Source organism: Oxyura jamaicensis, chromosome 2 (assembly GCF_011077185.1).
Source record: "Oxyura jamaicensis isolate SHBP4307 breed ruddy duck chromosome 2, BPBGC_Ojam_1.0, whole genome shotgun sequence".
NCBI lineage: Eukaryota > Metazoa > Chordata > Aves > Anseriformes > Anatidae > Oxyura > Oxyura jamaicensis.
The window spans coordinates 108,509,916-108,535,090 of record NC_048894.1 but is presented as its reverse complement, the minus strand read 5'-3'; the positions used below and the strand labels follow the sequence as shown (position 1 = coordinate 108,535,090).

Sequence of the window (25,175 nt, the reverse complement as noted above, 5' to 3'; positions counted from 1 at the left end):
CTCCGTCAACACCCACAGAAAGAAATTTTGAGTTCCGTCATGGGATTTTGCTACAAATTGCACATTCTTGAGAACGTACCTGGGTGAGTGTTTTTTTTTCTTTGTGCACTTCTCTGCTGCCTCTTCTCTTCAGGGAACTCTGAAACAGAAGTGTTGCTGGGTTATTGATAAGCTAAGCACAAAGCCTGCAAGTTTGGCAGAGCTCACCACCATAAAACTAATTGAGGAGAAAGTGGGGATATACTCCAGAACAGCGAGGGATTTAATTTTTGTTATTAATCACTGAGAAAACAAGATGATCAGGGCCTTGTCAGTGGATTTTCCGATGCATAGAATTTCCCACACACTAAACAGAAAGGAATAAAATTAGTTAAAAGGTCACAGAGGCAAAAAAAAACAACTCTTTTCTTCTTCTCTGGACCACCACAATTTTTGGCAAAACTTTCTTTCAGTATGGGGCAATGATTTATGTTTGATTAATCCAGGGCAGAAGTCCAAGAATGTTACTTAGAGTGGATGTGAAACACATTGTGGAAACCTCAGAGGAAAGCACCACAAAAAAATGGAAGGTCACGCACATTAAAGCTATGTGGCATAACATTGTTGGTTCATCCTGCTAGCAAACACACAAAGAGCCCAGATAAAAAACAAGAAAAGAAAAGAAAATAATAATAATAATAATAATAATAAACATTATCTCCCTGTATTTCTGAATTTACTACATATATTTGATTTGATTGGTGTTGCAAATCTTCACACCACTCTATAAGTAGTTCTTTTAAGACACAATTTTACATTTAAGACGTGGAAATGATATCATCACCCCTGCTTGGTTTTTGAAACCTCCCACCCCCAAATGGAAACGCACAGCTTTCCTCAGGAGGTGGAGCACAGCCACCTTACTGGTATTTGCACTAATTCTCTCAAGCTTGTGTTTCAGGACCAAGCTCAAACCAGTGTGACCTGGATTTATTTAGAAATGGCAAAAATTTGACTTGCGTAGGTTGAAGTATGCAAGTATCAGAGGAGAACAGTAGATGTTAGGCAAAAAAGCAGGAAGCTGGAAACTACAGAGTCGTCTGAATTCAAAGCTGGCTGCACTGCTTTGTTGGCACCCAGAGGTTCAGATTCCCTTGAACCTGCACCATATGCACAGGAGAAGCAAATATTGGGTACCTCAACTGGCAGTGCCTCCCCTTCTGCCAGCTCCAGGTCCCTTTGCAGTGGTTTAGGCCACTGCTTCCAATATGGCTTTCAGTGGCTTGTAGCACTTTTGGGCACAGAAATTATTTGGCATGCTTACCCTTCCAACAAGCAACACACCGGGCTTCAGCACAACCCAAGAGAAAACAGGATTCTTTTTCCACCAAGAAAGGCAAAGAAAGCCTGAAGGGTGATAGTCCCTAATGAACAACCCAATGGCCTCTTTCACTGACTACTTCTATTTATATTTGCTCTATGAGGGACAATTGCCACCTGAGGAGAACCCTAAACTGTCACAGGTTCACCAACACTGGTACCAGCTCCTTCATCCACGGGGCAAATTACCCATTTCTGCACCCTCCCTTAACCCAGGGCTGCACTGCACATTTTTGGGATGCATTTGGAGCTTACAGGTGTGTAAGTGAGGATGCAACCTTGTACTCCTGAGCTAAGTTAGGCTCAGTAAACGGTCTGCAAAACTTGAGCCCGGCAAAGATGAAGGGGAAGCAAGGAAGGAGAGGCATACTACTAATTAGTTAACCCCAGCCTCGTGCCTGGCCATCAGCTGGTGGAGAACACAGAGTGAGCTCAGGGACACAGACACACACCATGCAAATCTAAGCAAAAGCTTTCCATGCCTCTGTGGTTCCTGACTGCTAAGCTATGCAGCTACTACAAATTATAATTATGGCATGCTAAGACAAATCTCCTCTTCTGGTCTTTGTTAGACAGTTAAGTAGTTAAAACCCATTCATACGCAGCACCATATGCCCAAGACATACTACAGTTTGTTTTTGCTAATCTGCTCTCTACTTTAATCTCATGAATTCCTATAACTAATGAAGCTGAGTAAGAGATTTTTTTTCCTGGATACTGAAATGGTTTAATGGGGAAAAAAAAAAAAAAAAAAAAAAAAAAAAAAGGAGATTTTAAACACTGCAAACATCATATGAAAACCTGTTACACAAGCTTAGCCAGGATAAACAGTTACTGTTTCCCCTTTTTCTGTTTTCAGTGTGGCATTATTCTGGAAACAGAGATGCAACTGCAAGCAGCCACCAGCCATGGTACCTGCCCTGGTATACAAGACAATGCATCTGGAAAGCTGCAGGTACAGCTCTACCCCCATATCCATTGCTCTTCTGTGTGACTTCAGGCAAGAGTAGCACAAACAAGAGGATGTTGTCTGGTTGTTCCATTCAATTAGCAAGCCCTTGGTGTCACGGATGAGCCTGCGAGTTTCTGTAGAGGCCTCCATGCACTTGTAGAGCATATGAGTACCAATTATGCTGGAGATGCAAAACCCTCTGTCAAATCCTAAAAACTTCTTGCTTTTACTAAGACAAAAAGCTACAGTTGGAAACATCCAACCTGAGAAGCCAGGAGGATGGTGGGTTGTGGTGTGATGGACAGTAATGCAGCCTTTGCTCAGTTACAAGGAGTAATACTTGGGAAGTAAGGGAAATTGAAATAAAATATAAGTAGGAAAAATGCATGACATGATGAGAAACAGGCAGGTAGTGATCTGGCTTTGGGAGCTGTAAACTCTGCTTCTTGCTGAAAAAATGAATTTCACAGATCCAGAGTAACAAGTGTTTAACATAATGCCACAGGACAGGGCCTTACTTCGCGCAATTTCACACCAACCTGCTCGGATTTGCATAACAGCCTTCTGATCAGTGCTGGGCTGCGAGATGGCTCTGTATTTCTGTAATGCAGGGACTCAACTTCAGGCTGACTGTGAGAGAAAAAAGGCAATATCTACCTCTGGCAGCTATCAGTGGACGATAGGGAGAAACCTCCAGTGGTCAGTGCAGGACTGGAAACGGGGATGACCACAAGGGGCTACCCAACCAAAACCCCAGCCCCTATACGAGAGCAATGAAAGATCTCCAATGTACCTCTGTGGGACTAGGCTGCATGTGCATGGGAAACGCCAACCAATGCAGCTGATATTTCCGTAGGACTAAGGGCAGAGGGTGCCACTGCAAAAAGAAATAGGTGGAATGCACCACAGGCCTAAGTGATTTAAAATTAAAAGCGGTACAACAGAGGAGTATTTCTTTTTGATGTGCAGGAAATCGGTATCAGAAGCTGATATGAATTAATGTTGCAAGGAACATTTCTGTGCTACCTTTTGTAATCAAGAGACCAACCAGAGTTGGCCATCTATTAAAAAGTCTCTCCATGATGGTTAAACGAGATTTTGTTAGTCTTTTGATTAATATCAGTGCCTCAGGAAAGAGGTTACTCAATGAATATTAATAAATTGCCTGGTGTTTTAAAAGTTAAACTTCCCCAAAAGATCATTGGATGTAGTGACTACAGTATTAACAGCAGGAAGAGATACAATTATTTCCACTTTCCCAAAAGCCTAGCAAGGACAGGAAGAGACCATTTCCATCTTTCAGTGAACTCTAGTTTTAGCAGATCTGAGAGGATGCAAGCAAACTGAGCAATGAGAGCAAGGAGAGAGTGAGACAAAATGTGGGGAACAGCAAGGGGTAGTCAGTACACTGGAATTAGAGGCTGAGTAAGACATTGAAATAAAGTTTGAGTTGAGAGGAATCATGAGTGTCAACACAAGATATTCCCCAAGTTTTAAGACTGAGTTAAGTGCTGGGAAGGCTGGGAATAGAGCTGTGGACAGGAAGCAGGAGACAAATATTTGGAAAAAAAAAAAAAAAAAAAAAAAGGAAATTCAGAGCCTGTTGGAGCTACCAGCCTGTCATTTTATTCACTGCTACCAAGAGGAGCGAGTCATTTGGGGTGTAATTTGGCATCTGCAGGCAGGTGTGGGCTTGCTATCATATGTGCATCAAACTGAGCCTGCAAAATCAAGTAGTTGGCTATTGAAGTGAGGATGTCTGCAACGTAAAAACACAGAGGCTGGCATGGAAAGTCTGGCCTGAAGGCTACTTCTGTCACTGTGATGTGTGAAGAATTATGCATGAACATTACTGTGGCTTATGAATTGTATAAATAATGTTCTCTCCCCGCGCAATGACGACTTGCTACTGATCGCTTTGAAATGGATTATCACAAATTTCATTAGAAAATACTGCCTGCGAGAGACCTGACAGCACTTCTAAAAAAATATGTATGAGTGACCAAACCCACTGGCTCTAACCATACCAGTAGCTTACCCGGGCTGCTTTTAGATTACTGGTTTATCTCTAAGGTAAAAGCTTAAGAATTGCACATTAGCAATGTGCAATTGAGAGTAGTTGAGAGCTCACTCCCCAGTGAGCTCTCAACTTCCTGCTAGATGTCGAGCCCCCTCAGGTCCAGCATTCAGCAAAACATCCAGCGAGATACAATCTCTGCCCCACAGCATGTGGATGACTCTGAAAGCTGGACAGTCTACCGACCCCTTCATGGCAGTTACACCCCGCCAAGCACCAGTGATTTAGATGAAGGCAACTCTGCTTGGCATGAATGTGAATCAGAAGGAAAACGGGCCCACTCGCAACATGCCGTCAGAGGGGGGACTTATCCCCGTGTAATGTAAAGCAGTGTTCATTAACTGCAGCACTAATTGCTGCTCGGGAGTGATTCATGCTGATGTTTTCTGGGCCCTGTGCTGGACCACAGGGGAAGGTTATGGCAGAGGCTGACAAAGCCAAGGGATACTACTCTCAAACCACTAATGAGTATACTCTTTAAAAATCCTCCACTGTGCATCTACTTTTCAGTACTTCTACTCATCTATTTGAAAATGAAGCATTTCCCATTTCTGCAGCAACATACTTCTCTGTAAAGGTAGGATAGGGTGGCTTCCACTCCGTCTTAAGGCCTGATGCATCTCTAAATACCAGGTGTACAACTGAAATTTTGTTTAGCTGCCATCCCATACTTCTGTACTACACTGGCCACTCAGTGACAGCACAGCAGCAGGTTTTCCATGTGGGCTGTCATACGTACATACAGGATGGCTAATGGGACTGGAAAATACAATGAAATTCTAAGCACTTTTCAATTGCTGTAGGCCCTTGAAAAGAATATCTCACCAAGCCCTGATAACAGTGGGTTTGACGCAAGCGATCTGTATCTGCATTCATCCCCATGTGTGTTTCATTTACTGGAAACATCTAAATGTGGTGATACTCATCATTCACATGGCCTAGCAAAGCAAGCCATGTCTGAAATATCGTAAGTATTACGGTTCAGAATAAAAGCCATCCCTTTTGTAAAAAAAAGCAGCAAAGCAGAGCAGCTTTCAGCACCAGCTTAAATTTCCCTAACCATTCTTTACCCTATTGTGCTAAGCTTATGAATGGGGGCTTTGGAGGAGTCTCTTTCCTTTGCCTCTTACTACCAGCGCACGGCATCAGTTGTCTCTCGCGGCTTCCCAGTGCCTCTTGCATGTGGACTGATCCCCTGGTGATACCAGCTGGAGGGGTGTTTGCAAATAAATTCGGTGTGACAGATCGGGGAGGTGCTGCGGAGGGGAAGGCTGGAGGCCTGGCCGCCAAGAGGGCAGCCTGTGGGATGGGGGAGACGGCTGGGCTGCCTCAAAACAGGCTGCTTCCCTTACTATTTGCTCTGTGGAGGCTGACAAGAGGACCTGAAACCAATGTAATCATCTATAATAATATGATAACTGCTAAATAATTGCTGTAGTAATGACGGGTAAGCAGTTATAGCACAGTGATGTAATAGGTGTTATTAATACAATAACTGAAATCCTGAGACCCCAAACTCTTACTGGTTTCATCATCTTGGGCACTGCTGCTGCCCAACTGCTTTTTTAAATAACTTCTTAAATTCATTAAAATGTATTTTAAAAGTTCCTGTGCGTGAGTCCCTCTTTGTTTGGACATAAGATGCCCAAATTACAATCACACCTGCCACAACATGTAAGGGAAATTTTAACATGCTGAGACCAGACCTGCATCAGCTGAGCCTCAGCCGCTGAGCATCGCCCTGCCCCTGGCCCTGTAAACTGGACGTGAGCCACGTCAGCTTGCACCCCTTTTGGAAAGAGCTCATTCAGGAGCAGGGGCATAATCCCAGAGGTATGTGCTGTGCTGACACTGACTGAGCTTGCTGGTATTACAGTGCAGTAGGCAGCCCCTGAAAATGTGCCGGGTGCTGTACACACACACAAACTGAGCTGCCCTCTCCTCCCTGTGTTCCCTGAAAAACACTTTAAAACCCAAATCCTTTCTGAGGGGCTGCAGCAAGTGTCCTGCTGTCCTGTTGCAGGCCTTCCACTGGGAGCTCCTGAGCAGCAGTCAGCCAGGGCTGGATTTACAACGCTGCAGGGGTAGTGCTCAGAAAGGGGATTAGGAGTTTACATTTCCGAAGGAAGACAACGTAAGAGAATTTACAGCTGATCAATGCACGCGTGGCTTAGCATTTCCTGTAAAAATTGATCTATTATTGGCATAAATGTGTTTTTTCCAGAAGACTAAAGCAGTGGTATGCACACAGAGACAGCAACCTGCTCTCCCAATTGCTTGCAGAGATAGACTTCATCCTTTCCCTGCCACCAACAGAATTTAAAAGCAATGCTACATGGCTGATGGTCCTAGTTTTTGAACAGGCTTCATGCAGTGGAGAAGCAAAAAGTTGAGTTTCAGGGTGATGAGGTGAAGCAGAGAGCTGTGGTTTGGATGGTGCTGTTAAAGGACAGGAGGGGAGCTGGGTGAAGCTCCAAGCTCTTACGGGGTCAGGAGGTTACTGCAGCAGTTTACAGCACTAGGAGAGGGAGAAAACACACAGCTCTGAAATCTCTGTAGTGCCCAGGGTATAGGTGTAAAGAGAAAATTGCTCAGAATTAAAAAAAAAAAAAGAGTATTTTGAGTATTTTTAGAACTTTTAGCAGAGAAAGATATACAAAGCTGTGCAGCATCTGCACTTTCTATACTAATGGATCAACAGCTATAGGATTGTCTTCGTCATTGGGGATGGAAAGAAATTTTTTCCATGAGCAGACAACTATAACTACAAGTACATTCAATCGCCCCTGGATTAGAGCAACTTGCTCTTTCTATAAGTATTAAATAAACTTCTAAAGAAGCAGAGAGATTAAAGGCCAACTGAGATGATCTCCAGTGAACATGGCCCAGATAGACTTTGTAATCCTCAGTTGCCCATGTATTATTTCACAATTTTAAGGACACTGCCCTGAGAAAAAGGGTTTCTATTTTTCATCTAGATATAACAAAAAGATGGTAAACGTATGCAGCTGCAACTGATGACAGTTTTGACCCTCAGATAAGTGTTACCTGTAACTCCCATTCCTATATATCATCCGATGCACGTAACAGTTTACCGACAGGCAATGCGTCACCCCAAAGACACACATACTCAGCATGCCATGGAAGTAGTCACAGTTCGAGCACAAACAATATCAGTTCTCAAATAAAGAACAAGGTCATCAATTATACAAATAAAATGCAAGTTAGAGTCGCCATCATGGGAGAAAAGTGTTAGGCTATCTAGGATCCCAATTTCAGCTGGAACCGGCCAGTAGGGAAAGAAATTATTAATTAGGAGAGATGGTATAACTGCAAAATCCCCATTTCAAGCAGCTTGTAGGGAGGTGGGCAAAAGTGTGGGGTGGGATAATGCTCCTCAGTCTGCTCTGTTGACCCTGCCCAAGACACCCGGCTTTCCCAGCCGTCTCCAGCACATGGGGAGCTGATCTCTGGGGGAATAAGCTCCTGCCCATGTGAGGAATTTGCTGCTTCATTTTTACTGGTATTCAGCCCTCCCTAGCTGCATCCTACGTGGGGCCTAGCTGCTGTACTTCTCTGGGATACAGACTTCCTTACCAAACCTAACATTTTATCTGCAGGCAAAACAGAAGAGAAGACGGAAAGATGACCCGCTCATACTCCCTTGAAACCACAAGATTAGTTTTACTGGTCCAGACCACTCCAATAGCAACAACCCCAGGCAACAACCTTTATTCAAGCAACATACTGATTTTAGAATACAGGAATAAGTGATTTGGATCATCACCTCTTACATTAAGTTCTTGTATGAATCAGACATCAGGAAAATCGACTAGGACATCTTTGCTCAGACACATGCTTTGTCTCCTTGCTATGCATTACTCCTCTTTCTTGTTTAGTCTAATTCAAAACATCCATTCCCTGTGTGGGGTGAGCTGCTGGCACACAACTTGGCTGGTTTTCAGGAGATTCTTCTGCTTAAGAAACCTCATGCCCTTCAGAAACTGCAGGCCCTGCTAGAGCAGCGCAGGGAAGTCACCACAGCGAGGACCAGCCCTGGTCTGAGGCAGCAGGCAGCAAGAGGCAGCACCATGCTAGGCTGCCTGGGAAACAGTTCTTCTCCCATTCCCTAACCTTTTAACTGATTTTGTAACCCTAGTCACGTTTTATGCAGTATTTTTATTGTGGTAATTATTATGATAACAAATGAAGAGTGACAGCACTTGGTTTTGACGACTCTCTCTCAAAGGCTATAAAATTATGCCCTTTTCTTTGCACTTTTATGTACCTGCTGTAAAATGCACACTTTGCTGAGAGTATGTATGTTTCTTCAGTGAAGCGGAAAAAACCCACTAGAGCTATCTGGCTTGTGATGCTGCACACCCAGGCTCAAATACAGAATGAAATAAAAAAGCTGAGCAACACTGTTGCCTTCACAAGACCCTGACAGTTGATGCCAGCTACTGTGTCCTAAGGTTGAACCAGGCACCAAAATACATAAATTAAAGGGAAGAGCTCGCTGATCACATCTGCACATCGTATTGATGCTGCTGCCTAGTGGAAGAGGTGTCTGAAGACGATTTGAGACACAGCTTCTGAAAAGTAATTTGTAGACAGTAACTCCAAAGTCCTTCTGATCTCTGGGTACTTGGCATGCTGAGGTACATCAGAGCAGGAACATCCTCGTGTGTTTCGTATTTGATTTGCCTACTACAAAGAACCTCTTCATATGTGGAAAACCTTGCAAAACACTCAGGAAGAGCAAAGCTGCAATGGCAAGCTCCTGCTGGGGATTGCAGGCTGAGAAAATATTCTGGGAAAATACCTTTTTATTATACTTATTGGCCCAAAAAAGCCAAAGAGGCAATTTTTTTTTACTATGAATCAGCATATGAAGTACAGGGATTTAACCACATACAAATAGCTAAGTAGCAGATACTACTGAGGAATATACTTCTGTGCCAAAATCACACCAAACTCTTTTTTTTTTTTTAATGTTTTTTCATTAACTCCGGCAAGTCTTGGACTAGGGCCTCAGGCAGTGCAAGCTGAGCCTCTGAAACTGAAGCTTTTAGGAGACCAGACAGCATGTCGCAGAAGCTGCAGACAGGCATCTAATGGTCACTGGTCCACAACTACTGTCTCATTGCTGTGATTAAAAGTAAGTTAAGCAGGGGTGCCTGGTAAGAAGACATCACCAAGTCACGTCATGAAGCCTTACTAAGCCTGACAGGCAATAATACAAACCAAAGTTTGTTTTGCCAAGCCTGATGAAACAGCAAGTGCAGATTCTCTGGGGGACCCGACAACCCTTCCCCTCTTATCTTTGACCAGCCACTGATCATCATGTGCCAGGCACAGCACTGCCGCAGGGATGCTGTGCTGGCTGCTGCCCCAGCACCCCTCTTCCCACAGGGTCACCCTCAAAATTACACCCTGCTGTGGAGCAGAGGCATCCGAGCCCCATCGATGGATCAGCTCCTGACCTGAAACATGTCAGCTCACAGCAAAATAGGATATATCCTAGCCCGGGAGCAGAAGATTAACAATGATGAATAGCATGTATGCATTAGAGTGAATAATGGCAGCCTGCTGGGGCCAGAGACCCGCAATTTATTTTCAGATCATTATTTCTCAGATGACAGAAACTATTGAAACGGGAAATTCATGCACTTTTCATTTTTCTAATTAAAATGCAAAAAAATGTTTCTCTCCACCAGTGAAGTCATTGGTCACTCTTTTCTTTCTGCATCTTCACCCACATGGAAAAAGCAGCTCCTTACAGGTAACCTGCTTCTCAGCTGAGAGTGCACCCTATCCCAGAGGTTGCCACAGTGTCAGTGCTTAAAATAAGAGCACAAATAGCTCCCTTAACGATGCCCACGGAAGAAGAGCTCTATAATTGGCCCCGTCACAATGGCCATTTGAAAGGAATTGGCTTTTGCAAATCTGACATGCTTCAGGTATCTCATGCAGGGCACCCAGAAAATGCCTACATGCAACCACAAGTCAGCTGGCTTGTACCACCTTTGTTCAGACACTTTTAGCTACAAAAAGCAACAGCATCATGCATGTAGTAGGACACACAGGCCTTCAAAATTGCTGCAGGCTCTGGATAAGCAGCTGCCCCTGTCCCAAGTACACTGCGTGCTGTGGGGCTGGACCAGGGGCAATGCCAGAAAAGTTCTTACTGAACACCCCAAATGCCCCAGACGGCACACGATTTCCCAGTTAGACTTTGTTATTTTCTCTTTATTTTGCATGTAACAAATAAGAATTTTGAATGCCTTTTCATTTACATAGGAAAACCTGAGAAAGCTGTTTGTGCCCCAGAAGAAGACCAAGGAACTTTAAGCAAAAGTAGATCTAGAGTTAGACAAAACAAAATTCTAATTGAGAGAATTATTTAATGACTTAGAACTAAAAATCATTTGGATGTGTCCTCTTCAGGCTTTCCCTATTAATCTCCCTGTCAACATAAAGCTGGCATGGTTTGACCAAATTCTCCCCTTATATCAAAAACTAAAAGGAAAGCTTGTGGCAACCCTAGATTCTAAGAAGTATAATGGATCAAGTTTAATAGAAGGCATATACTTACTTGAAATACCCACCCACCTTAAAGTAATAAAATTACTCATGCTGTAGGAATAATAAACCTTTGATTCTGACTGGTGCTTAAAGAAGATATTTTTTTTCTGCCTTGTTTTCTGTTCAGCATCATGCATCTGTATCATTGTATCACTTGTTGCTATGATTCCAATAGTGACTTGCAGACGCTGCAGGATGAAATACATAGGCTCTACACTCCTTTCAAATGACTTGGTAGGGATTCTCTTTGAAAACAAACTTTTCAGAACATCACTCACCAGTACGGAGACATAAAATAAATAAAAATAAAGTAAAATAAAATAAAATGCAACCATTATCCCCCCAAATAATAGCAATAATAATAAATCCGAAATTCAATAATCATTTTTATTTCTACAGGGCAATGTGACTATATAGTATTCACAGCTCTTCAGGCTTAAAAGCTGTGCTGCACGTACTAATGCAAGTGGTTCATTGTTAGTCATGCAAGGCATCCCACTGGCCTCTCTTCAGTGAGGGCTGCAGAATCACAGCCCTATTATGGTCAGGACCAATATTTATGCACACTTGTCAGATTTCACACGGCCTATCTGAATGACATGATCTCCTTTGGCCCTGCTTTTCTCCTCTTTAGGCGCTTCTTTCTTTCCTTTGCCCTCTAATGTCTATGTTGCTTTTCATAATAAGCGTGAATTTAACCAGGGAGCCTCTCAGCAAACTCGCATATACTAGTTTTCAGTGTTCACAGGGAATCCTAGACATATTCATTAAGACCCCGGGCAAAATATTCGGTGACACAATGAACCTGCAGTGGAAGGACACTTGCTGGCAAGAGCTAAAGAGCTGAGCCCAGGGTAAAAGCTGAGGCAATGGAAGAGACTTTTCAAACTTTGCAATTACAGACTGGAAATAGTAGCCTGAAAATACTCCAGGCTACCAGCTGATTGCCCTTCTGCGAAACACTATAAAAAGCAGCTTTGAAAAGCTTTCCTCTGATTCATCTGCTATCCCTCCAAAAGTTTTCTTTTCAAACACTGCTCCCCGTAGAAGCCAGGGATTTTCCTAAGAATAATAAGGCTTTGATACCCAAAGCCCTGGATACCAGCCACAATGCCAGGTGTCCCCCCGGACTGCACAGAGGTACGGATGCCTCCACCAGTGCGGCTGCACTAACACATTCCCAGTGCAGAACAAACAGTATTGCTGGAGATACTTCACAGCAAGAAGCTGCACAGGGTCTAATGCGGGAATAATCCGCAGAAGCAGTGTTTTCCTTTCAGTTGGATTTTAACAATGAATGCAAATGCATATAGGCTTTTATAGGCTGAATGTTTCTATTCAAATCCTTGGATTCAAAAGCCTTTTTTTCTCAGCCACTGATCATGAAAACAGAACCTAAAAAACAACCCGTCTCTTTCCGAATCAACATCCCAGCTACAATTGTGCAATAATGTCACCTAAGGGGTTAGTCTTTAAAATCATCTCTTTTACTTGGATAGTTCACTTGCCTTTAAGTGAAAACAGAGTAATCTCAGTGTGGAGAATCCTGTGGTTTTGAGGTGTTTCTTAGGACACTAGCTTGAATGTATCCTGTCAGATGGCTGCTCCAGGTTAGAGAGAGACTGGCATTTCCAGCTCTCCTGGCAATTTTTAAGTTTGCACTTTTATTTCCTTATAATCCCACCCTTGCTCTCCTATTTGGCAATGTGTCATGAACAGAGAGATCAGCTGAAATTTCAGAATCCACTCAAGTCTCTTTGTCCTTTCCCACATGCTACTACCAGCGCATTACAATACCTCAAACAAGAAGGGATAACTGGCAACAAAGTGCTCCAGAGCCTGGAGTGCTGATGTAAATTTGTCCAAACCACAGAATTTTTACACCCTACTATGCTTGGATGTTTGTGCATATGTGCCTGGATCTTTGTGCAGAGCTGTAAAAACTTGCTAAATGAAGAAAAAAAAGATGGATTTTTCTCTTCTTCATTACAATTGGATATTTATGATGCAAACACTCCCTAAAATATGCAGGCTTTCTTGCAAAGCCTTGAAGAGGCTGCACAGTCAGCACAGTCTGAAAGTTCAGCTGTAAAGGTCAGCAGACATGTAGAAAAAGGAAGAAAAATGTCCTGGGACTATCCCCACTTTGGAGCAGAACAAGTGGATTAATTTGTGAGAGAAATCACAATTTAGGTTTCTTTAAAGTTCCACTTCCACCCCATACAGACAGATCACTGAAGCAGCAGATGTAAGCATACATCTGTGCTTGCAAGAACGCCGAGTTCTAGCTTAACACCAATTTTTGCACTGCTTAATTTCTGGACTGCAGTTCGCCCGCATACGCATCTCACAGGATTGTTGCAAGGATTAAATCTTTGCCAGGATTAAATTTTTAAATCCAGGTTTGAAATGTGCTGTGTATTATATGTAGAATAACAGCTATCGTTAAGGTCACTTGGTGATTTTCCAGGCAATAGAAACTAAAAGATCAGCTGATAGCTATCACGTAATATCTTACATTGCATTTAGAAAAACTCTCCATTATCTTTGGATAAAATATGTGCTTAATTTGGCATCATTTTAAAAGCAGGCAGGTATTACAAATAAATGTACCTCAGCTGATTTCACAGTTCCACAAATAGCAGTCATAATTTATTCTTCATTTCCCTTTGCTGTTACCACACACTGCAAACACATATGTCATTACACGTTATGGCAGCTAGCCTGGAAAAGAGCCAAATTCAGCATTGGTGCTAATAGGTGCAGCCTGGCATAAGCCAGCCACGACACAGATGCTTCCAACAGAGATGAAGTCGGTTCAGAGCTCTGTCAAGCCAGGAAGGCGCCAGTTTTACACCCGTATGATGAATTAATGCAATTCTGCTCCCCTATTTAATGCTATACTGCAGATTTCTTGAATATGAATAATTAAATCAGAGGTGGTTGTGTAGAGAAAAGGCAAAAAAATGCAGTATGGGTAAGTTTTCCTACAAAAGTCAATGGCCAGGTTTATAGCTCTGAAGACCTACTTCTGGGCTGACCCTACAAAAGGGGTCTTCATCTTCTCTTCATCTGGAAGTGGATATATGGAGATAGTCTAGCCTGGGAGAGAAAAGGTCTATGGTCTGGAAACCCACAATAGGGAAGACTCCAAGAGGAGATCAGTTGTAAGGTCAACCTAGTGACAAAGGCAAGAGAACCAGGGACTTGTGTAAGTGAAGAGTGTGGCATGACAGCAGCAAGAACTATCTGGCAGTAAGATATTGAACACCTAAACCAGACTTATACTTGGAAATAACACTCTCACCAACAATTAACTAGACTACTTGGAGTCCTCCACCACTGCTGCTGAGCTAGTCCATAAGCAGACTAGCTGCCCTGTGTCCTACCAGTTCTTCCAAGCCACTTCTGGAGAAGTGAGGGAGCGCATTATTCAAACACACCATTTGGTAGGGAAATGTGCCATCTCTGCTCTCTGCGAATGCCTGTAACACACCATGTAATCTCCACATCACTGGAATAGCAAAATGCTCTTCCTTCTTATCCATGGACCAAAGTCTGATATCAGTCCCACGCTGGGCTGGGCCCTCAGAGCTCTGGGTGGATTCCCAGGGGTTTTCTGCCTGGGAGTTGATTGATTAACCTCCTCCCACCTGACAGAAGGAGGTGGATGAATGCCAGTGGCTCTGAGTTCTCCTGAATGCTGCGCAATCGCAGGTTTCAATTTAAGGTTCTTAAAGACCATCAGTCAGCCCCCCAGACACTGATTTACCAAACAGTAGGGTGCTCAGCTACAGAATAAAAGAAAAGAGGGAGCAGGCATTTCAGGAGTCTCTTGCTAATGAGTGAACCATCTGTCTGTCTTCTTTGTGAAAACTGGCTATTTATTCTGACATTTCCTTTTCCCCAAACACATTCTCTGGTGATGACCTTATTATTTTAAAGAAATGTAATTTAATTTTAATGCTAGCACTTGTCAGAGTAGAAAAAAAAAATAGCACTGAAGATATCTGTAGCTATCTTAGCAACTGGAAAAATAAAAATGTGCAAGACCAATAAGATAAAACAGATGCAAACTATCCAAGCCATGAAGTCCTACCACAAACAAGCCTAGCTGGTGATAATTACACTCATTTAAAGAGAACCATGGCCACAGCTGTGAAATGAGTGACCAATGCTGAATTCTTCATATGGGATCATTCTTCTATCAAAAATGAAAAAACATTGAATATAAATTAGAAAAACTGAAGGAAAATCTCACTGTTGGCAAAAGCTTATCATAAATACATGAACTGGGACAGAGTCTCCCTGGTCTGTCTTACCCAATTTAGGTCTCTCAAAGGAATGGGTCCATTTCAGGACAGCAGACTGTCCTTGAATGCCTGTAAAGGCGAACACCATTTTAGCAGAAATGTGAGAATCACAGAATCACAGAATTGAAGGGGTTGGAAGGGACCTCAAAAGATCATCAGGTCCAACCCCCCTGCCAAAGCAGGTTCCTCAGAGCAGGCTGCCCAGGTAGGTGTCCAGATGGGCCTTGACTATCCCCAGAGAAGGAGACTCCACAGCCTCCCTGGGCAGCCTGTTCCAGTGCTCCGTCACCCTCACTGTGAAGAAGTTCTTTTGCATGTCGGTGCAGAACTTCCTGTGTTCTATCTTGTGGCCATTTCCCCTTGTCCTATCCCCACAAACCACTGAGAAGAGATTGGCTATATCCTTCTGTCTCCCACACCTCGGGTGTTTATACACATTGATGATATCCCCTCTCAGTCTTCTTTTCTCCAGGCTGAACAGGCCCAGGTCTCTCAGCCTTTCTTCATAGATAAGATGCTCCAGGCCCTGTACCATCTTTGTGGCCCTCTGCTGCACTCTTTCCAGGAGATCTCTGTCTTTTTTTGTACCAGGGAGCCCAGAACTGGACACAGTACTCCAGGTGAGGCCTGACCAGAGCAGAGTAGAGGGGGAGGATCACCTCCCTTGACCTGCTGGCCACGCTCCTTTTAATGCACACCAGGATCCCATTGGCCCTCTTGGCCACGAGGTCACACTGTTGGCTCATGGTGAACCTGCCATCCACCAGGACCCCCAGGTCCTTTTCCTCAGAGAGGAGGATATGGAGACTAATCAGGTGGTCCATCCATCTTCTGGTATCATGTCTCTGATACAGCCAACACCCCAACACCAGCTGTTTCAGAGAAATGCGTAAGAAGCCTTGTAGAAAGTTAATAGGGATAGCCTACCCAGCAAGGAAGTCTCCTTAGTTGCTATTCTTACCAGCTATAGACTAGTTTCAGATCTCAGATATGAAGTTTTATGGCCCTTTTAGGAATTTCATCTAAGATTGATTGTCTGTTTTCAAGCAGTGCCATTACAATCCCAAATACTAGCAGAGAGGCAATGTCTATGCACTTCTGGCAGATATGAATACTCAAATGTGAAAATACTAAAATGTGAACACTAAAATGTGAAAAAAAAAAAAAAAAAAAGAATGGCAAAATGTGGGCTAAGTACACGAGTGGCTATTTTGAATCCACACAACTTTTGACCTGTGGTCCCAAATCAGTAACTCAGACCTCAGAAGTAAAGTCAGGGAGGGCTGTTTTTGTTCCATCCCCAAAGATGGGATATAACTTAATAGCATCTCCCCAGCCTCCTTCTGATGTTCATTTGCATCTCAGCTGAACCCAAATGATCTTTGTGCATAGTTTTCTTCCAGGTAATAAATGAAGAACACTGCATTTAGATTCACATTTGGGCGTCAGTGAGGCACACGTTTACCCCAGACACAAAGACTTTGCAGAGGAGCTTTGCCAGCAACAACATTTTGTGCTATTTAAGCTGAAGTTCAGTCTGCAAGATTTACGGAGTCAAAGAGATGTGTGGAGAAAGGACCAAAACATCTTGAGGCCATGAATGGGAGCTCACAAGAACATACAGCTCATAGCTACATGCAGCCCCTGTTCCTTCAGTCTGACACCTTCCCTCCAGCTTTGGAGATGTCTGTGACACACAATGAAAGGAGGCATAACAAGTACTGATGTCTCTGGGATGCAAACTGCTAGGGATCAACAGCAGCACATGACATCCAAATGCAGAAATCAACATGGTGCAAGGGCTACAGCTATTTTAATAACTTTATGCTTAACAAAAGCAGTTCCACACAGCAGGAGGCTGGATCAGACTACTGTATTAACAGGAAGAAGCTGCTCACCCCATTTTATATAGTGTGCTAAACTGTGTGCTAAAGCTCTACATAATGTTAACATTAACCAATCTTTTTCTTTGATCAAGCAGCCTAAGACACCTCAACAGAAACTGCTAAAAGCAACCAAACTGGCACAAACTTTTCTTATCCTGATGACTAATGCTTAAGCAACTCTTGTTTATCTCCCTGTTTATTCAAAGCATCGTGAATATGTCCACTTGAATCTAAAGGCACTATAGACAACTGCTCCAACTGAAAAGGAGACTTCAGAAAACATTTTCTTAACATTCATCTGTTCCTCATTACTGCAACTGAATGCTAAGTCTGAACAGATCTGGGAAAATGTACTTCCTACACAGACATTTTTCCCTTATTATTGTCTCTCTAAGTACTGAAAATGCAGCTGAAGGCATGAACATCTGCAATAATGGAAACTACAAATAAGCTACTTAGGCAGTAGCAATGCCGGAGTTCTGAGAGAGAACTGATAGAGCAAATTTTCCTGCTCCTCTAAGTAAAGACAATACTTCAGGGGCACGTGTTCTTCAAATGACTGAACACGTATTTCTGGTTTTACAATCAAGTAGAAGAGGATAAAGGCCTAACTAAACCCTGACAATAGCCCAGAATATGTCTTAGCAGCTCTAATCTAAATTTTTCCTTTGGGGAACTTGAAACTACATGCCAATTTATTTATTTATTTTTTTCACATTAAGTGATGAGCCCAAACAGTACCGATGGCAGAGAAACCTGGGAGGGAAAAGGATTAAAGGCAGCCTAATTACCCACTGAAACCCACCACCAGACTGATAATTTTATTTGGTCTGAGAGTGGCTGACCCAGGAATGCCAAAGCTATTATTGTTATAAAAAAGTTACACCTTACAAAATGGAAATACTACAAAACAAAAAAATTAGGGTGTAATGTTATCTGACTAAAGGCTGTATTACAGTAAACTTAAAGACCTGGAGAGGATAAGAGGAACAATGATAGGTGGAGGAACCCAAGTAATCTTGTCAGTGAAAACTGAGTACAAGGAGCACTCCATCAAAGAGGAGGATTAAACAGCTGTCCCTGGAGGGGAACCCACAAAGAGCTGGGAAGAAACTTCTTCCTGAACTGCCATGCAAACTGTGGGGGTTACTGCCTAAAGGGGCATTGGGCTTAGTATGGTATGCAGAGGGAAGCAAATCTGGGGGATTGCGTAAAACAAATCCAGTTGGCAGTCTGATAGCTTGAGAAGATGAAATACCAAATTTTGCAGACTCACCTGCTTAAAATGGGCAGAAAAATAAGTATAGTGAGAGAGAGAGTTCCACTAGACAATCCTTGCTTTTCTTTCTTTCTTTTTTTTTTTTTTTTTTTTTTTTAAACTCAGCAATGCTTATACATCTCCACGGATGTGTCCATAAACGCATAAAGAGCACTATGGCTCTTTATCCTACATGCCCTACTTCTGTGTATTTTATCTACAGGGCTGAATAAGACAGCACAGATACCGTTACTTACCCATTACAGTCTTTACTAGCTATGCTCAGCTTCACTTCAGCATCTTATATTGACACTAATGGGCTGCAATTAGGTTCACCTATTCTGTGTTCACGCTGAGCAAAAGACATTATCATACAAGTTTCCAGGAATTAAAATTAATTGGAAGAAACAAAATTGAGGCTACTATTTGCATACAGTGAATGGAAAGCATATGTCTGTTTCCAAAACGTTCTGAAGTTTCTGTTCTTCCAGACGGGAACTAAACACAATCCCCTACCTCAGTTTATAACCAGGTTACCACAGGTTATGAATGCCAGCTTACAAAGGGACTGTGAATCAAGAATTGTTACAATAGGTTAAGAGGATATGTAACTTAAAAGGACTGATCTAACTTGAAAGGACTAATTGAACCTCTCTCCACTTAATTCATTATTGTGATCAGAATATAACAAGGAAATAACAAGGACTTTACCCATTCTGGCCTGAGAATGGAGACGTAATGTACAGAGATTTCTCTACATCTGTGTACACTGTACATCTGTATACCACATACGACATTCATATAATTGTTCACAGAGTCATTCATAGCATCACAGAGTCATATAATGGTTTGGGTTGGCAGGAACCTTAGAGATCACCTCGTCCCAACCCCATTGCCATGGGCAGGGACACCTCCCACCAGACCAGGTTACCCAAAGCTCCATCCAGCCTGGCCTTGGACACCTCCAGGGATGGGGCATCCACAGCTTCTCTGGGCAGCCTGTTCCAGTGCCTCACCACCCTCATAGGAAATAATTTCTTCCAAATATCTAATCTAAATCTGCTATCTTTTAGTTTAAAACCACTATCCCTTGTCCTATCACTACACTCCTTTATAACAAGTCCCTCCCCATCTTTCCAGTAAGCCCCCTATAAATACTGGAAGGCTGCTATAAGGTCTCCCTGGAGCCTTCTTTTCACACCTTGGCAAACCACTGTCTCAAACAGTTGAGAGACTCCTGGAGGCAAGCAAATGTCCCTGCTACAGTCCACATGGTCTTACTCTAGTGTCCATAGAGAAAAGCACCTTCTGCTTTCCAGCTGGGCTTTTTCACAAGCACTGTCCCTGCTTCTGACCTGGATTCATTTGTTTCTGCTCTTCCTGGACAAGACCCTCCCAGAGTTAACCATGGAAAAGGAGCACAAACTATCTAAACCACAGCCACATGGCTGCAAATCTCAACACATTCAGTATATGCATAGCTTTCTGGAAAACAGCTATAACGATCTCTACCAGAATGTGAAAAAGCAAATAAATCCAAGACAGAAACTACATTTTTTAAGCTTATCATTGTCATTGTGCCGGAGGTCAGCATGAAAATTCTTAGTTTACAGAAGTACTTTATGCCTGTTAAATTAAGAAAGATAGTCTTCTAGGGAGAACAATGCAGCAAATATGCTACAGGGGAATCATTGGAAAATGGAGATTTGCAAACGTTGCTCTCCTTTTCACAGCTGGCAATAAATTCCCCTGAATTACACGTATGTAGGAGACCTGCCCACAGTATGAGTCTATGTAGCAGCTTTGAGCAAAATATACCCATAAACATAAACGCTTCAGCATATACCCATAAACAAGTTTGTCTTCTCTGCATAAATCCTCTTTTACATTATACTTATGCTCCACTGTATATCTCAAGAAAATATTAGAAGGTTTATCATTACTAAAATTTAATTTATACTACTATTGATGGTTTAGAAAACTATTGATTAGCAGTTAAAACAGTTAGCGTAAGCTTCACTTTTAAACTGCAGGGTCTTTATGATGGAGAACCTGGTTTCTGCCTTTTCTATGTAGTATTTGGGTTATTTAGAGGTCACATAAACTGATTCTAAAAACTCTGAAATCAAGGTAATGAAACCTAGCATCTTATAACGGTGCCTTTGATAGAAAAAGTGTTCCAGAATAATTTGGGTATAAATATTTCTAACTGGAAGTTTTATCTATAATCAAAACCATTTCTACCTTGAGAGCTCTTGATTTCATCCCTTTCAACTTTCAAACAGGTTTTCATTTCTCCTTGAAATGATACTTTCACAGGAACAATTGGCTTCAGGTTGAAATCTCTATTCTTTGCTTTCATCCTTTCCTTATGAAAAATAATACCATGGAAATAATGCAAATACTGGCCTTCTTGCCATAGGTCAGCACCAGAAAAATCTGAAAGCGTTAACTTTTTGTATAATACTCCTTCTGTCTGCTACATACATTAACATTTGGAATGGAAAATGTTGAAGACCTTCCACCTCCAGTTGTTCAAGAATTTCTTGTTTAGCATCCACTGCATACTGTAACATATTTGCTTGAATATAGACTAGTTTAATCTCTGTGTCCTCAGATGAATACTCTCAGTGTTTGCAAAGGTCTAAGGAATGGGAATGTCAGAACGAGAAGTTTATTAACAGCTCTGGATGGTTCTCACGCAAGTTTCTCTGTGCCTCTTGTACACATCTCAGTATTCACCTGGAGAAGGCCACACAGAATTTCTCTGCAGAGAAATAGAGTGTGTTTCCCCATTTTCTTGTTTTCCACTCTCCCCAGGCAGAGCTCTTCGCAGCTGATGTCCAGGTGATACATGCACAGCCCAGTGGGGATTTGCCTGCTTTCAAGGAAGTCATGTCCCTCAAGAACATACAGGTATACATATAGGCATCTTTCCAAGCACTTTCAAACCCTACAAACTTTTCAAACATATTTTCAAGCAGTAAGTAGTGAGCAGAGTGTCAGAAGAGCCTTGGTGTTGATATCAGTATCTCCATGCTATTCCACATCCTTGAATGTTGGCTCAAAGGAATAGCCTGCAGGAAGTTCAAACATTCAATTTTTTCTGCCTTTTCCAGCTTCTTGGTAAATCCTTACCTACACATCTACTACCTGAACTCCCACAGAACACAAAGAACATGAATCAGAAGTAGACATATGAAGCATAACACATTCCTGAAAACCAAAACTTCATTGCACTACTAACCTAAAGATGTAAGTGATTAATCTGTCATCATCAGATTCAAATCAACAGGAGGCGTGTGATAGGAGTTATTGTGAAGCTCTGCCTGGGGACTTGCAGCTTGGGGGAAGCAGCTAAGCACTGCTCTATTTACTGAATTTCGATAAATCTCCTTCAGTCCTACCTGCTCGTCTAGCCTGAGGAGGATATGGAATAACACCACCGGTCCCTTCTCCCAGTGACTCAGAACACAGTATGAAATCAGAATAACAATTATTAAAGATAAAATAATATTCCAAAATCCTCCTGGTTCAGTTTTCCAAGCAGTACTGAGGTGGCATGTCATTAGTTCTTGTCCTCATTTCCTCAGCAGTGCCACCAACCTATACATCTACTACTTGCTTTGTCTAATTCTTTCCTTCCACTTTCTACCCATGCAAGAATGACTCCTATCCTTTGGTCATATTTAATATTCCTGTTTTTCCTACATTAGATCTAGTAAGTGTAATGAGGGGATCAATAGACTTTATATAAACCTTATCCAGTGGAGATAAAAACGTGGACACTTTCTAACTCATGTCAATGGTCAAGGAAAAGGACTACACTGCACAAGTGTGGAGTTTGCCCTCAGCTAGGTTCCACTTCTTCACTCCCAGCACAAAAAGCAGTGCCCAGCAGGCTGTGCCAAGCTCTGCTGCACCATGTTGTTCCCTTCATGTCCCAGAGAAGAAGCCTGGCACCGAGCGTGGGGTGCTGAGCAGCAGCTCTGCCACTACTTGAAGCCAGAGCCTAAATCCCCCTGTGATGCCGCAGCCCACAAGTGACTGCAGATCTGTTTTGCAGCTGTTCCCTTCAGATACCTACCCACACAAATCCTGTTTACTCCAACTCTGCTGGGAAGGTACAGAGCAGCACTAAATCCTATTTTACTATAGTCAGGATTAAGATTATACATCCAGGACGATAATCTAAATCTTGCTAAAAGGCCTTGTTAAAGTCATGCATCAGCTAAAAACTGGACTCTAAGACTTCCTAGAAATTCCGTAATAATATCTTTGAGTCATTCACCACTGGGAGAAAATATTAAAAATAAAGAGCATGGTTTGGTTGAATTACAAATTCTACGTTCATCTAGCGGTTTCTATTAAAAAAAATAAAAAAGCAACAGTAAACAGCAAGATAATACAGCCTACTTAAATTTAATTTCTTTTGCCAGAGAAAAATTATATGAGCAACTGAATTACTAGGATGTACTAATTTTAATTAAAGTTCCCAAGGAGAACATAACGTCAACCAAGAAAACCAGATATGTCTGGAAGCTGCATTGAGAATAATAATAATAATAATAATAAAAACAGATGCCAGAACACATTAAAGGGATGGACTTTTGAGGACTTTTGACATTTGAACGACGATTTCTAGTAACTCAGCTGAAGGAAGACTATAAACCTGGACTTTCAATCTAGGCTTGACTCAGATGTACCATAACTTCTGCTGAGATTTTGGGTCTGGGAAGCTACTCAGCTTCATTTATCTTGTTTTTAGTAAGGTTATGCATATCAAACTGAGAGAGAAATCCACATGACCCTATGATTCTATGTCCCCTTGGGGAATAAGCTTGGCATGATCACTGGTGGTGCCCCAAAGAAAAAGCATCAGAGAATCCAGCAGAAAATCCCTTTTGGCACCCCAGCTAAATCTTCAAATTTGACATTCACTGAAATCCTAAATCCAGCGTTGCCTGCATTCGTAAAATTTGTGGTAATATTTTTACTTGTATTACAGGTCTGGTTGCTCATACAGATGCATGCTTAGTCTTTCATGAATCTCCCTAAATCCTTACCCTGGGGTGATAATCATGTAGCAGTGAGTTTCAAAGGTTGGTGACTTGTTTATACTGTCTACCAAACAAGTTTTTTTGGAATAGTTTCTGCCTCTGGCAACCCTCTGTGCCTGTAGAAGAATCCCTTGGTCTTGGAAGGGGGCAACAAAGTAAGGAACAGCAGAAAACCTTTTTCTGCAGTAAACACTGAATAGAACTGATGGGGATTTTAAGACTGTTGTCAAAAGTTGTGATTTGAAGCACTGTCAATGCAAGGAGAACCAAACAAGACAGATACTCTTTAGCCACACACACGTAGTATTACAACTGCAAGCTGAAAACCAATACAAAACATAAAGCTGCTTTCAAACATACCCCTGGACAAACTTAGCAGCTGAGTGGTTGCACTAACAGCAAAAGAATTCATTGCATATTAGTTGGGCCTCAAAGCCCAATGCCTCTCCCTCCTCAAGAGATCAGGAACAACAACAACAACAACAACAACAACAACAAACATATGTTTAAAATAATTATGTGCCTCACTTCTCCCCATCAGTAAGCCTGGGGTAAGTCACACCAAGAACTGTATGCTGTAATTTATTACCTTCTGTGAATTATAGCGAAGGTATCCAACTAAAAACATGTACAACACTAAATGTCAGGAAACACTCTGAAATACCTTTATATTTTTTCGTTTTTATGAGCGTGAAAGAACTAGTCGTACTCTAAGTAGTTATATTGCTAAAAAGCTGTTTAAAATTGCTAGAAATTCTTGAATACAAGACAGCCCTGTGCACTCCTGATTTTTTTCTCAATGCCTCTTTTCTTTGTAGTACCTCTAATAGTAATAAATAGTAGCTTAAATTTATTTTCAAGACGTTCTTTCTTCTTTATTCAGGTATCTTTTCCTGCTACTGTTTAAATCCCCCTGCAACTCAGTGCAGACTGTCCTTAAGTGCGACAGCATTAGCAGAAGATCTACCTTGTGTCTGAACTGAGTCTCACTCTGCCATTAGATAAGACTCCCTGGATGTGCCTGAGCAGTAATTTGGATGTGGCTATTCCCTAACACACCCAAATATGAAAGCAAGGCATCAATCTCTGTTTATGCCATCACAAGGAATGCTGTCAACATCATGAGATCATCACAGGAAATTCACGTAGCAAAAAAGTAGGGAATGAATAGCACTAACAGATGAATGCTTCCATGCAAATCATCTTCATACTGAAAAAAGGGGAGGCCTCTTCCAGCCCATGCTGCACCAAAGAAGACATGCCAGTTGCAAATGAAAAACAGAGTGCTTGTATTTCATTAAAGTTAGGAAGGAAATTCTGTCTGCCCTCTGATAGTTTTTTGTGCCAGCTGAAAGTGAATTTATGGCATAATTGAAATTACATTCCTTTTCTGCTACTCACTTGCTTCTGCTGAGCATCATTATGCTGATGCAATTTATCAAGTCTTATATCTGAAGAGCTGTTCTGATTCTACAATCCCGCTCTTTGTACCATCAGCCTCTGAAAATCTGGGCATTATAATCTTCTTCCCCCACCTGATTCCCTTTCATGAAAGCTCTGCAAAAAAATGGGATGGAACAATGCAGAGGATCCTGGATAGCTATTAAATCTGAGAATTAAGACATACTTTCATTGCTACCGGTGAATTTTCACTATGAGCTTGGCTCCAGCATCCCTCACTT

The 25,175-nt window shown here is 42.1% G+C and overlaps 1 protein-coding gene across 10 annotated transcripts in view; it reads right to left on the bottom strand.

Moving 5' to 3' along the window:
• Positions 1 to 25,175, bottom strand: part of MTCL1 (microtubule crosslinking factor 1) — a 102,950-nt gene that overhangs the window by 51,926 nt on the left and 25,849 nt on the right. For all 10 annotated transcript variants that reach the window (XM_035318684.1, XM_035318686.1, XM_035318687.1 and 7 more), the window contains exon 4: positions 80 to 139. In XM_035318684.1, the coding sequence (XP_035174575.1) occupies positions 80 to 139 (60 nt within the window). The remainder of the gene's footprint in view (positions 1 to 79; positions 140 to 25,175) is intronic.